Source organism: Macaca mulatta, chromosome 19, assembly GCF_049350105.2.
Source record: "Macaca mulatta isolate MMU2019108-1 chromosome 19, T2T-MMU8v2.0, whole genome shotgun sequence".
Lineage (NCBI taxonomy): Eukaryota > Metazoa > Chordata > Mammalia > Primates > Cercopithecidae > Macaca > Macaca mulatta.
In genome coordinates this window covers 21,250,972-21,265,270 of record NC_133424.1, presented here as the reverse complement: position 1 = coordinate 21,265,270, position 14,299 = coordinate 21,250,972, and the positions used below count along the sequence as shown (strand labels likewise).

The following is a 14,299-nucleotide window of genomic DNA, read 5'->3' as shown; positions in this document are numbered from 1 at the left end:
TTGCTCCTGCAAATTCACAGATACCAATATAAAACTACATTGTGCCCATTGTCAATGTTTCTACTTTAATGTAGCACTGAAAGTGTGTGGCACAAAAATTAGTCAAAAACATTTTGAAAAAGCCATTGGAATTGAAGAGAATAAGTAAAAAGTTGCATTTTGTGGATCGTGTGATCTTATATAAAAATAACATAAACAGTACATTAAAATTAGTGTAAAAAGCCAGGCATGGTGGCTCACACCTGTAATCCCAGCACTTTTGGGGGCTGAGGCAGGCAAATCATGAGGTCAGCAGTTCAAGAACAGCCTGGCCAACGTAGTGAAACCCTGTCTCTAGTAAAAGTACAAAAAAAAAATAGCCAGGCATGGAAGCAGGCACCTGTAGTCCCAGCTACTTGGGAGGCTGAAGGAGCAGAATCATTTGAACCCAGGAGGTGGAGGTTGCAGTGAGCCGAGATTGCGTCATTGCACTCCAGCCTGGGTGACACAGTGAGATTCTGTCTTGAACAACAACAAAAAATTGTCTAAACTAGCCGGGCGCGGTGGCTCAAGCCTATAATCCCAGCACTTTGGGAGGCCGAGACGGGCGGATCACAAGGTCAGGAGATCAAGACCATCCTGGCTAACACGGTGAAACCCCGTCTCTACTAAAAAATACAAAAAACTAGCCAGGCGAGGTGGCGGGCGCCTGTAGTCCCAGCTACTCGGGAGGCTGAGGCAGGAGAATGGCGTGAACCCGGGAGGCGGAGCTTGCTGTGAGCTGAGATCCGGCCACTGCACTCCAGCCTGGGCGACAGAGCGAGACTCCGTCTCAAAAAAAAAAAAAAAAAAAAAAAAAAAATTGTCTAAACTAATAAATACAGTCAGTAATTTAGCAAAATATAAAATTAACATAAAAGTTATGGTGCCATACACTTAAACTATCTGATACAATAGAGAAAGAAAACAATCTTATTTTATAATAGTATTAAAATAATAAATTTCTCAAAACCAATTTAACCAAGAAGGTAAAAAATCTTTTTTTTTTTTAGATCATACCTTTTTTTTTTTTTTTGAGACGGAGTCTCACTCTGTCACCCAGGCTGGAGTGCAGTGGTGCGATCTCAGCTCACTGCAAGCTCCGCCTCCTGGGTTCACACCATTATCCGGCCTCAGGCTCCCGAGTAGCTGGGACTACAGGCGCCCGCCATGGCACCCAGCTAATTTTTTGTATTTTTAGTAGAGACAGGGTTTCACCGTGGTCTCGATCTCCTGACCTCGTGATCCACCCACCTTGCCCTCCCAAAGTGCTGGGATTACAGGCGTGAGCCACCACACCCAGCCTTTTATTATACTTTAAGTTCTAGGGTACAAGTGCACAACATGCAGGTTTGTTACATATGTATACATGTGCCATGTTGGTGTGCTGCACCCGTTAACTTGTCATTTACATTAGATATATCTCCTAATGCTATCCCTCCTCCCTCTCCCACCCCATGACAGGCCCTGGTGTGTGATATTCCCCACCCTGTGACCAAGTGTTCTTATTGTTCAATCCCACCTATAGGTGAGAACATGCAGTGTTTGGTTTTCTGTCCTTGTGATAGTTTGCTCAGAATGATGGTTTGCAGCTTCATCCATGTCCCTACAAAGGACATGAACTCATCCTTTTTTATGGCTGCATAGTATTCCATGCCGTATATGTGCCATATGTGCCACATTTTCTTAACCCAGCCTATCATTGATGGACATTTTGGGTTGGTTCCAAGTCTTTGCTATTGTGAATAGTGCCGCAATAAACATACGTGTGCATGTGTCTTTATAGCAGCATGATTTATAATCCTTTGGGTATATGCCCAGTAATGGGATGGCTGGGTCAAATGGTATTTCTAGTTCTAGATCCTCGAGGAATCGCCACACTGTCTTCCACAGTGGTTGAACTAGTTTACAGTCCCACCAACAGTGTGGAAGCATTCCTATTTCTCCACATCCTCTCCAGCACCTGTTGTTTCCTGACTTTTTAATGATCAACATTCTAAACGATGTGACATGGTATCTCATTGTGGTTTTGATTTGCATTTCTCTGATGGCCATTGATGATGAGCATCTTTTCACGTGTCCATTGGCTGCATAAACATCTTCTTTTAAGAAGTGTCTGTTCATATCCTTTGCCCACTTTTTGATGGGGTTGATTTTTTTCTTGTAAATCTTAAGTTCTTTGTAGATTCTGGATATTAGCCCTTTGTCAAATGGGGAGACTGCAAAAATTTTCTCCCATTCTATAGGTGGCCTGTTCACTCTGATGGTAGTTTTTTTCTGCTGTGCAGAAGCTCTTTAGTTTATTTAGATCCCATTTATCTGTTTTGGCTTTTGTTGCCATTGCTTTTGGTGTTTGTCATGAAGTCCTTGCCCATGCCTATGGCCTGAATGGTAATGCCTAGGTTTTCGAGGGTTTTTGTGGTTTTAGGTCTAACATTTAAGTCTTTAATCCATCTTGAATTAATTTTTGTATAAGATGTAAGGAAGGGATCCATTTTCACCTTTCTACATATGGCTAGCCAGTTTTCCCCAGCACCATTTATTAAATAGGGAATCCTTTCCCCATTTCTTGGTTTTGTCAAGTTTGTCAAAGATCAGATGGTTGTAGATGTGTGGTATTATTTCCAGGGGCTCTATTCTGTTCCATTGTTCTATATCTCTATTTTGGTAGCAGGATCATGCTGTTTTGGTTACTGTAGCCTTGTAGTATAGTTTGAAATCAGGTAGTATAGTTTGAAATCAGGTAGCGTGATGCCTCCAGCTTTGTTCTTCTGGCTTAGGATTGTCTTGGCAATGTGGGCTCTTTTTGGGTTCCATATGAACTTTAAAGTAGTTTTTTCCAATTCTGTGAAGAAAGTCATTGGTAGCTTGATGGGGATGGTATTGAATCTATAAATTACTTTGGGCAGTATGGCCATTTTCACAGTATTGGTTCTTCCTATCCATGAGCATGGAATTTTCTTCCATTTGTTTGTGCCCTCTTTTATTTCATTGAGCAGTGATTTGTAGTTCTCTTTGAAGAGGTCCTTCACATCCCTTGTAAGTTGGATTCCTAGGTATTTTATTCTCTTTGAAACAATTGTGAATGGGAGTTCACTCATGATTTGGCTCTCTGTCTGTTACTGGTGTATAGGAATGCTTGTGATTTTTGCACACTGATTTTGTATCCTGAGACTTTGCTGAAGTTGCTTATAAGCTTAAGGAGATTTGGGGCTGAGACAATGGGGTTTTCTAAATATACAATCATGTCATCTGCAAACAGGGACAATTTAACTGCCTCTTTTCCTAATTGAATACCCTTTAGTTCTTTCTCTTGCCTGATTGCCCTGGCTAGAACTTCCAACGCTATGTTGAATAGGAGTGGTGAGAGAGGGCATCCCTGTCTTGTGCCAGTTTTCAAAGGGAATGCTTCCAGTTTTTGCCCATTCAGTATGATATTGGCTGTGAGTTTGTCATAAATAGCTCTTATTATTTTGAGATACATCGCATCAATATCTAGTTTATTCAGAGTTTTTAGCATGAAGGGCTGTTGAATTTTGTCAAAGGCCTTTTCTGCATCTATTGAGATAATCATGTGGTTTTTGGCTTTGGTTCTGTTTATATGATGGATTATGTTTATTGATTTGCTTATGTTGAACCAGCCTTGTATCCCAGGGATGAAGCCCACTTGATCGTGGTGGATGAGCTTTTGGATGTGCTGCTGGATTCGGTTTGCCAGTATTTTGTTGAGGATTTTTGCATCGATGTTCATCAGGGATATTGGTCTAAAATTCTCAGTTTTTGTTGTGTCTCTGCCAGGCTTTGGTATTAGGATGATGTTGGCCTCGTAAAATGAATTAGGGAGGATTCCCTCTTTTTCTGTTGATTGGAATAGTTTCAGAAGGAATGGTACCAGCTCCTCTTCGTACCTCTGATAGAATTCAGGTCTGAATCTATCTGGTCCTGGACTTTTTTTGGTTGGTAGGCTATTAATTATTGCCTCAATTTCAGAGCCTGTTATTGGTCTATTCAGGGATTCAACTTCTTCCTGGTTTAGTCTTGGGAGGGTATACGTGTCCAGGAATTTATCAATTTCTTCTAGGTTTTCTAGTTTATTTGCATAGAGGTGCTTACAGTATTCTCTGATGGTAGTTTGTATTTCTGTGGGATCGGTGGTGATACCCCCTTTATCATTTTTTATTGCATCTATTTGTTTATTCTCTCTTTTCTACATTAGTCTTGGTAGCAGTCTATCGATTTTGTTATCGTTTCAAAAAACCAGCTCCTGGATTCATTGATTTTTTTGAAGGGTGTTTTGTGTCTCTATCTCCTTCAGTTTTGCTCTGATCTTAGTTATTTCTTGCCTTCTGCTAGCTTTTGAATGTGTTTGCTCTTGCTTCTCTAGTTCTTTTAACTGTGATGTTAGGGTGTCAATTTTAGATCTTTCCTGCTTTCTCTTGTGGGCATTTAGTGCTATAAATTTTCCTCTACACACTGCTTTACATGTGTCCCAGAGATTCTGGTATGTTGTGTCTTTGTTCTCATTGATTTCAAAGAGCATCTTTATTTCTGCCTTCATTTCGTTATGTACCCAGTAGTCGTTCAGGAGCACGTTGTTCAGTTTCCACGTAGTTGAGCGGTTTTGAGTGAGTTTCTTATTCCTGAGTTCTAGTTTGATTGCATTGCGGTCTGAGAGACAGTTTATAATTTCTGTTCTTTTACATTTGCTGAGGAGTTCTTCCAACTATGTGGTCAATTTTGGAATAAGTGTGATGTGGTCCTGAGAAGAATGTATATTCTGTTAATTTGGGGTGGAGAGTTCTGTAGATGTCTATTAGGTCCGCTTGGTGCAGAGCTGAGTGCAATTCCTGGATATCCTTGTTAACTTGCTGTCTCATTAATCTAATGTTGACAGTGGGGTGTTAAAGTCTCCATTATTATTGTGTGGGAATCTAAGTCTCTTTGTAGGTCTCTAAGGACTTGCTTTATGAATCTGGGTGCTCCTGTATTGGGTGCATAACTCTTTAAGATAGTTAGCTCTTTTTATTGAGTTGGTCCCTTTACCATTATGTAATGGCCTTCTTTGTCTCTTGATCTTTGTTGGTTTAAAGTCTGTTTTAGAGACTAGGATTGCAACCCCTGCTTTTTTTGTTTTTCATTTGCTTGGTAGATCTTCCGCCATCCCTTTATTTTGTGCCTATGTGTGTCTCTGCATGTGAGATGGGTCTCCTGAATACAGCACACTGATGGATCTTGACTCTTTATCCAATTTGCTAGTCTGTGTCTTTTAATTGGAGCATTTAGCCCATTTATATTTAAGGCAAATATTGTTATGTGAATTTGATCCTGTCATTATGATGTTAGCTGGTTATTTTGCTTGTTAGTTGATGCAGTTTCTTCCTAGCATTGATGGTCTTTACAATTTGGCAAGTTTTTGCAGTGGCCGATACCGGTTGTTCCTTTCCATGTTTAGTGCTTCCTTCAGGAGCTCTCGTAAGGCAGGCCTGGTGGTGACAAAAATCTCTCAGCATTTACTTGTCTGTAAAGGATTTTATTTCTCCTTCACTTATGAAGCTTAGTTTGGCTGGATATGAAATTCTGGGTTGAAAGTTCTTTTAAGAATGTTGAATATTGGTCCCCACTCTCTTCTGGATCTCTTTCTGCCAAGAGATCTGTTAGTCTGATGGGCTTCCCTTTGTGAATAACCCGACCTTTCTCTCTGGCTGCCCTTAACATTTTTTCCTTCATTTCAACTTGGGTGAATCAGACAATTATGTGTCTTGGAGTTGCTCTCCTTGAGGATTATCTTCGTATTTCCTGAATTTGAATGTTGGCCTGCCTTGCTAGGTTGGGGAAGTTCTCCTGGATAATATCCCAAAGAGTGTTTTCCAACTTAGTTCCATTCACCCCATCACTTGCAGGTACACCAGTCAGATGTAGATTTGGTCTTTTCACATAGTCCCATATTTCTTGGAGGCTTTGTTCGTTTCTTTTTACTCTTTTTTCTCTAAACTTCTCTTCTCACTTCATTTCATTCATTTGATCTTCAATCACCGATACCCTTTCTTCCACTTGATCAAATCAACTACTGAAGCTTATGCATGCATCATGTAGTTCTCGTGCCATGGTTTTCAGCTCCATCAGGTCATTTAACAACTTCTCTACACTGTTATTCTAGTTAGCCATTCATCTATCTTTTTTCAAGGTTTTTAGCTTCTTTGCGATGGGTTTGAACATCCTCCTTTAGTTCAGAGAAGTTTGTTATTGCCGATTGTCTGAAGTCTTCTTCTCTCAACTCGTCAAAGTCATTCTCCAGGCAACTTCGTTCCATTGCTGGCAAAGAGCTGCGTTCCCCTGGAGAAGAAGAGGCACTCTGATTTTTAGAATTTTCAGCTTTTCTGCTCTGGTTTCTCCCCGTCTTTGTGGGTTTTTGTTGTTGTTGTTGTTGTTGAGATGAAGTCTCGCTCTGTCGCCCAGGCTGGAGTGCAGTGGTGCAATCTCAGCTCACTGCAACCCGGCCAAGGTAAAAAATCTTTACAATGAAATATATAAGATATCAATGAAAGAAATTAGAGAAGACAAAAATAAATTTAAATATATTTTATGTTGGCCGGGCATGGTGGCTCACACCTGTAATCCCAGCACTTTGGGAGGCCAGGGCGGGTGGATCACAAGGTCAGGAGATTGAGACCAGCCTGGACAACATGGTGAAACCCTGTCTCTACTAAAAATACAAAAATTAGCACAGCATGGTGGCGCATGCCTGTAATCCCAGCTATTAGGGAGGCTGAGGCAGCAGAATCACTTGAACTCGGAAAGTGGAGGTTGCAGTGAGCCGAGATTGTACCAGTGCACTCCAGCCTGGGTGACTGAGACTCTGACTCAACAAGACCAACAAAAAAATTCATGTCTATGGATTGAAAGAATAAATATTTTGTTAAAGTACCATATTATCTAAAGTAATCTATACATTCAATAAACTTCCTATCAAAATTCCAGTGGCATTTTTTTCACAATAGGAAATACAGTTTTAAAATTTACAAGAAACTACAATAAACTTCAAATAGCCAAAGAAGTCTTGAGAAAAAAATAACAAAGCAGAGAGACAGGACATCATAATTTATAATGTCAAACTATACTATAGTAATAAAAACAGGATGGAATATGTAGAAAAACTAACAAGAAACCCCTAATGGAACAGAAACCACTGCTCTCACATATTTCAGACAGGATGCAAAAAGAGAACTAAAAAATAATTTAACAGAGTTTTTCAGCCGGGTGCAGTGGCTCACATTTGTAATCCCAGCACTTGGGGAGCCCAAGGTGGGTGGATCACTTGAGGACAGGTGTTCAAGACCAGCCTGGCCAACATGGTAAAATCTCTACTAAAACATCTCTACTAAAAATACAAAACAATTAGCTGGGTGTGGTGGCAGGCACCTGTAATCTCAGCTACCAGGAGATTGAGGCAAGAAAATTGTCGAACCCAAGAGGTAGAGGTTGCAGTGAGTCAAGACCACGCCACTGCAATCCACCTGGGCAACAAGAGCGAAACATGAGCAAATATTTGATGTTTGTGTGTTCACCCAAGGAAAAGGAGAAAGAGAATTTAAAAGCATAAAACAGAAGATGCCCTTTAGTGAGAGAAAATTTTAAGAAAATATTTAGTGTTCCCAGAAACTATATGCTTTGCAACACAGATTCCCAAATCACATTGTAAGGACTGGGTTGCCCTTTTTTTTTTTTTTTTTGAGACAGAGTCTCGCTCTGTCGCCCAGGCTGGAGTGCAGTGGCCGGATCTCAGCTCACTGCAAGCTCCGCCTCCCGGGTTCACGCCATTCTCCTGCCTCAGCCTCCCGAGTAGCTGGGACTACAGGCACCCACCACCTCGCCCGGCTAGTTTTTTGTATTTTTTTTAGTAGAGACGGGGTTTCACCGTGTTAGCCAGGATGGTCTCGATCTCCCGACCTCGTGATCCGCCCGTCTCGGCCTCCCAAAGTGCTGGGATTACAGGCTTGAGCCACCGCGCCCGGCCTTTTTTTTTTTTTTTTTTAACCTTTGTACCTCTCACCTGTGTCATCTCTTGTGTTCACTCTTACCTACCTGGGGATTCATCCACCATCTCATGTCTCTTCATATTCCAGGGCTCTTTTTCTTGCTCCAGACTGGTGATTGGGTCTTGCTTAGAGATATCAATACCTGCTTTATTAAAAATAAATAGCATAAATCTTGCTTATATTCTCCAGTTACCAACCTAGTACTGTGCTCAGTAAAAAGGATGTAATAGAATATTCTAGAAAATTAATCCCAAACTACTAATTAATGAGACACATCTCTAACTATTTAGAAAATATTTTAAATTTATAGGTCCTTAATTTTACTACCTGGTACTCATGAATCAAAAACTGATGGTGGAAAATAGATTTTAAGATACGGGCAATGATATTTTATGCCACCAAATTTCTGGAATTACCACTAATCTAGAGTGAAGGATGCAGACCAGCTCAGGAATGTGGAAAGTTCAGGTCAAGATGAAACATGTTGAAGAAATTCTTTTCTACAGACAAATCATCAAGATTTTCTTGAAAACTGGGATCAGAAACTCATTTATACAAAGCACAAATTACCAAAAAAAAAATTCTACAAAAAAAGAGACATAAAACCTTTAGAGTATATTAAGAATCGTGTATTAAAGTTATTCTCACCCAAGAAGACCAGGTTTTTATAGTTCTCTAACATCACATTCCTATATAAATTCTGCTGAGCAGGGTTCAGGCATTCCCACTCCTCCAGAGAGAATTCTACGGCCACATCCCTAAATGTCAATGTCTCCTGAAAAACACAAGCACAGAGACACACATATATTTACCAGGTGGCCATGGGCAAAATGTATTATTTGACTTAAGGTGAAATGAGAGAGTAAAGGGAATTGGTTCTGAATTATAAGAATAACTGAAATTATCCAATAATTTTTAACACAGAAATATTCACAACACCAGTGTATGTAATACTTTTCTGGATCATAAAGAATATAATTAAGGACACAAATGTATACATGTTTGAGTGCTATATTTACATCATAATGAGTTGTGTATGTTTTCAGACAAAAAAAGACATGTTGAGTTAGATGGTACCTCTCAAATTTAAATGTGTAAGTTAAACTGGAGATCCTGTCATGAAGCTTATTTTTTTTTCTTCCAGAAGATCTGGAATAAAGTCTGAGTTTTTAAAATTCTAACAAGGTCACTAGTAATGCCAATGTTTTTGACCCAAGAAGACTATTTTGTCAAACATTCCATAAGTGAAAGAGACTGTGTTTTTCCCAATTTTTCTGGCCTATAAACAAAGAGCCTTCATTTTCCGAAGACAGATACTTGCAAAAAACAAAAAAAAAACCTAAGAAAAAAGGGCAGGTGCCAGATTAAATGTGATGGTTTATGCACATTAGCAACATAAAGATACTTAATAATAAAGAGAACAACAATTAACTCTACAGTGAAAAAAAGTCAGAGAGCTGTTTAACCAAGCAAAATATTTTTTTTAAATTTATTTATTATTATTATACTTTAAGTTGTAGGGTACATGTGCATAACGTGCAGGTTTGTTACATATGTATACTTGTGCCATGTTGGTGTGCTGCACCCATCAACTCATCATTTACCAAGCAAATTATTAACATCAATAACACTAGAATAAATTTTACGATGTGCTGACGCACACAGAACACAACATCACTGCTGAGATATTGCCCCTCAAAAAGTCAATTATAGACTGAATTTAACCATAAAGAAAAATCAGTTTTATGTGGTCAAGATATCTCCCATGTTCTATAATTTTTAATAATGATTTTAAGCAGTCCTTCTTTAGCATCCTAGAAAGCAGGTATCTCTGAATAATTTTCTCCAGAACTTCCTGGGTAATAAAAGCCATCCTGTTTAAATAAGCATTTTCTTAATCCTGTTCTGCATAGAACTAATGGAGAACACAGGTGACACCTCAACATTACATGTTCTCCATCCTTCCTAAGGACCCTAGCTTTCCCTCAATAGGAATCTTGAGTATCCACATCTTCCCACGTTCAACAGCCACAAAAGGAACACTTTAATATGGCAGATCATAAATTCATGGTAGGAATTCTGCATTGCATATAAGAAGCCATGATGTAGAGAAGGCTCTGGTACATAGGATAGAAATATTTTTTAGAGACCCTTGACTATCACAATAATTTTTAAAAGTACATGAAACAAAATCATTGGGGAGGAAAAACACAAGTAGAGAAGTAAAGATTTGCAAGTACTAAACACATGGCACTCCAGCAGGCAGAGTGGACACAGCTCTTGATCTGAGACATGTTTAGCTGAAAAGAAGCCATTTTTCCTTTCTCCTCCTCCTCTGAAAATCCTTTTCAGATAAAACTATCAGACAAGTAAACACCTGCATCTTGAGAACATTCCCTTAAAGACATCAGCACCACCTGCTTACCTACCAGCCTCACACTCACAGAAGGACCAAGACCAAAAAGTCTACCCATTTTTCTCGTTTATAACAGAAGAGATTCAGGAACAATGAGCTGCTCCACGGAAATAAAATATACGTTCCTCTTTTCCCGTCTACAGGTGCCCTCCACTGCCACAGACACCAACAATTTTTACTACAGTAATGAAAATATGGGCCACTGCCCTGCCCTGTCCCTACCAAACCCAAACAGAACAGATCCTAAAACCACCCTTTAGTGCAAATGTGGCACTTAACTCTCAGGAATGTATCTTGAAGCCTTCATACTTGATTCTGGTCTCACCAGAGTCACATGAGGCCCTTCATTAAAACAACATAAATGCTTCCACCCAGAATACACAGAACCTGTGGAAAGGGCATAAGTAAAGAGATTTCAGCAACTTTTTTTTTTTTTTTTGAGACAGAGGTCACTCTCTTATCACATATATCTACATGTACCATGACGAAGATACCAAAAGCAACCTCAACAAAAGCAAAAATTGACAAATGGGACCTGTTGGGATAATCAGACCCAACACTAGGTCATGGGGGTGACAAAGTCTGGTGAAGTCAAAGGATTGAGAAAAAGGCAGTTTGAGAGATAAAGGTGGGACACCAGAGGGCCATCACCATCGTGGAGGCTGCAAAGGCCCTGAGCTCTGGGAGCCCAAGCTATTTATTGGTAATCCAACAAAAAAACAGGTGGTGAGAACGTGGAGGTCAAAAGGGCAAGCACATGATCTACAGCTGTGACAGTTTAGCATTTATAAGGAACACGTTCTGCTACTTGAGATCATGGGAGTAGGAACCTAGGAAGGCTAGAAGCAAGGAGCCAGCAGGTCTAGACACATTCCAGAGGACATTATGCAAGCCCTGCCTCAGTTTCCCTCCCAACACTCAGCTTTTTCCCAACAGGGACCTAATTAAAGAGCTTCTTCACAGCTAAGGAAACTACCAACGGAGTAAACAGACAACATACCAAATAAACAAAAATATTTGCAAACTATGTTCCTGATAAAGGTTTAGGCCGGGCGCGGTGGCTCAAGCCTGTAATCCCAGCACTTTGGGAGGCCGAGACGGGCGGATCACGAGGTCAGGAGATCGAGACCATCCTGGCTAACACGGTGAAACCCCGTCTCTACTAAAAAATACAAAAAACTAGCCGGGCGAGGTGGCTGGCGCCTGTAGTCCCAGCTACTCGGGAGGCTGAGGCAGGAGAATAGCGTAAACCCGGGAGGCGAAGCTTGCAGTGAGCTGAGATCTGGCCACTGCACTCCAGTCTGGGCGACAGAGCGAGACTCCGTCTCAAAAAAAAAAAAAAAAAAAAGGTTTAATATCCAGAATTCATAAAGAAGTTAAGGTTTACAAAGAAAAAAAAAACTTCATTAAAAAGTAGGCAAAAAACATGAACAGATGCTTTTCAAAAGAAGACAAACATGTGGCTAAGAAGCATGTGCAAAAAATGCTCACCACTCATCACTAGAGAAATGTCAAAAACAAACAAACAAAAACCACATGAGATACCATCTCACGCCAATCAGAATGGCTGTTTCTTAGAAAGTCAGTAACAGGCTCGGTGCAGTAATCCCAGCACTTTGGGAGGCCAAGGCAGGCAGATCACTTGAGGTCATGAGTTTGAGAGCAGCCTGGCCAATATGGAGAAATCCCATCTTTATTAAAAATACAAAAATTAGTGAGGTTTGGTGGCATACATCTGTAGTTCCAGCTACTCTAGAAACTAAGGCATGAGAATCTACTGAACCCAGGAGGTGGAGGTTGCAATGAGCTGAGATCACACCACTGTACTCCAGCCTGGATGACAGAGTGAGACTCTCTCTCAAAATCCAAAGTCAGTAACAGATGCTGGCAAGATTGCAGAGAAAATGGAATGTTTATACACTGCTGGTGGGAGGGTAAATTAATTCAACCATTGTGAAAAGCAGTGTGAAGATTCCTCACAGAACTGAAATTACTGTTTGACGCAGCAACCTCCAAATTGGGTATATACCCAACTCTGTCTCTACTAAAAATACAAAATTTAGCCAGGTGTGGTTACATGTGCCTGTAGTCCCAGCTACATAGGAAACTGAAGCAGGAGAATCGCTTGAACCCAGGAGGCAGAGGTTGCAGTGAGCTGAGATGGTGCCACTGCACTCTAGTCTCGGAAACAGAGGGAGACTCTGTCTCAAACAAACAAAAAACAAACACATGGAACAAATCTAATTGCCTATTAATGTAGACTAGATTAAAACAATATGGTATGGTCAGGTGAGGCGGTTCACACTTGTAATCCCAGCACTTTGGGAGGCCAAGGCAGCTGCATTACCTTAGCTCAAGAGTTCAAGACCAGCCTGGGCAACATAACAAAACCCCAGCTCTGCAAAAGACAGAAAAAGAAGTTAACCGGGCATGGTGGTGCATGCTTGTAGTCCCAGTTACTTAGGGGGCTGAAGTAAAAGGGTGCCTTGAGCCTGGAAGGTGAGGCTGAAGTGAGCCAAGATTGTACCACTGCACTTCAGCTTTTGTGATAGAGTGAAACACTGTCTCCAAATAAATAAATTAATTAAATAAATTAGAAGATTTAATAAAAACAAAGTATGGTACATAAACATGATAGAAGATTATGTGGCCATTAAAAAAAGGAAAAAAAAAAAAAAAAAACCAGTTGGGCGTGGTGGCTCAGCCTATAATCCCAGCATTTTAGGAGGCTGAGGTGGGCGGATCACCTGAGGTCAGAAGTTCAAGGCCAGTCTGACCAAACACGGAGAAATCCCATCTCTACTAAAAATATAAAATTAGCTGTGCATGGTGGCACATGCCTGTAATCCCAGCTACTCGGAAGGCTGAGGCAGGAGAATCACTTGAACCCAGGAGGCGGAGGTTGTGGTGAGCTGAGGTGGTGCCATAGCACTTCAGCCTGGGCGACAAGAGTGAAAACTCTGTCTCAAAAAATAAATATATAAAACAAAAATAAGATTAAGTTATTTGCAGCAACATAGACGACGCTGGAGACCATTATCATTAGGAAGCTAAAACAGAAACAGAAAACCAAATGTATGTTCTCATTGATAAGAGTTAAATAATAAGAACACATGGACACAAAGAGGAGAACAACAGACACTGAGGCCTAGTTGAGAATAGACAATGAAAGTACAAAAAGAAACAGAAAACATAACTGTTTGGTGTTATGCTTAGCACCTCAGTGACAAAATAATCTACACAAAACCCCCATGATACAGTTTTACCTATATAACAAAGCTGCACATGGATCCCTGAACCAAAAGGAAAAGTCGAAAGAAGAAAAAAAATCCATGTGTGGGGAAGAGTGCAATGTAGGTGGAAGGAGCTGTTTGTTCCACAGATAGTGGCCCAGGTGGGGCTGGACTGATTTATTTCTGTGCCCATCCAAGTAGATGAGATTATGAACAGGTGGCTCAGAACCCTAGGTTGATGGGGAAAACAGGTTGCTGCTGCAGATTCACTATCTAGGGGTTGGAATATGCCAGCAGACTTAACACTTTTGTGGGTTTTTGTCAAGAAACACTAAGATCAACAATGCTGTGGAGAAATTCCTGAGGGTGGTGCCTAGTCCTGGGAGTGGTGTGCACATGTCAATGTCTAGTGGGCATGTTTGGAAGTGGATGGGAATCCTGTGGTGGCAGCTGTGGGAAAAGGGGATCTGTCATCAGAGCTCCTTTCCTCGAAGTTTTCATCCTCTCTCATCCTGGGAGGAGGCCTGGGATCCCAGGACAATAGGTAGTGTGAAAGCCTGTGTACAGGAGAGCAGAGCCTCCCATTTCCAGACACC

General features: G+C 40.7%; 3 protein-coding genes across 3 annotated transcripts in view; 1 reads left to right on the top strand and 2 right to left on the bottom strand.

The window, feature by feature from the left end:
* The window catches only part of LOC693803 (uncharacterized), a 529,045-nt gene that overhangs the window by 180,515 nt on the left and 334,231 nt on the right, over positions 1-14,299 (top strand).
* LOC720437 (uncharacterized) overlaps positions 1-14,299 on the bottom strand; it is a 219,864-nt gene that overhangs the window by 26,073 nt on the left and 179,492 nt on the right.
* Positions 4,222-12,868, bottom strand: LOC106994675 (zinc finger protein 714). The gene is made up of 5 exons (XM_077978642.1): positions 12,818-12,868; positions 9,648-10,857; positions 8,703-9,511; positions 8,101-8,196; positions 4,222-6,351 (listed from the first exon to the last, which is right to left on the bottom strand). Exons 3-5 carry the CDS (start codon positions 8,734-8,736, stop codon positions 6,188-6,190), a joined length of 294 nt encoding a protein of 97 aa, XP_077834768.1. The 5' UTR covers positions 8,737-9,511; positions 9,648-10,857; positions 12,818-12,868; the 3' UTR covers positions 4,222-6,187.

What these genes read in the sequence shown, in the direction of transcription:
- LOC106994675 (XM_077978642.1), bottom strand. Translation starts at nt 8,736, where the DNA reads ATGTTAGAGAACTATAAAAACCTGGTCTTCTTGG. An exon ending in TAAAAACCTGGTCTTCTTGG is followed by an intron (nt 8,197 to 8,702) that starts GTGAGAATAACT and finishes TTAATAAAGCAG; the next exon opens with GTATTGATATCTCTAAGCAA. An exon ending in GATGGTGGATGAATCCCCAG is followed by an intron (nt 6,352 to 8,100) that starts GTAGGTAAGAGT and finishes CTTCTTCTCCAG; the next exon opens with GGGAACGCAGCTCTTTGCCA.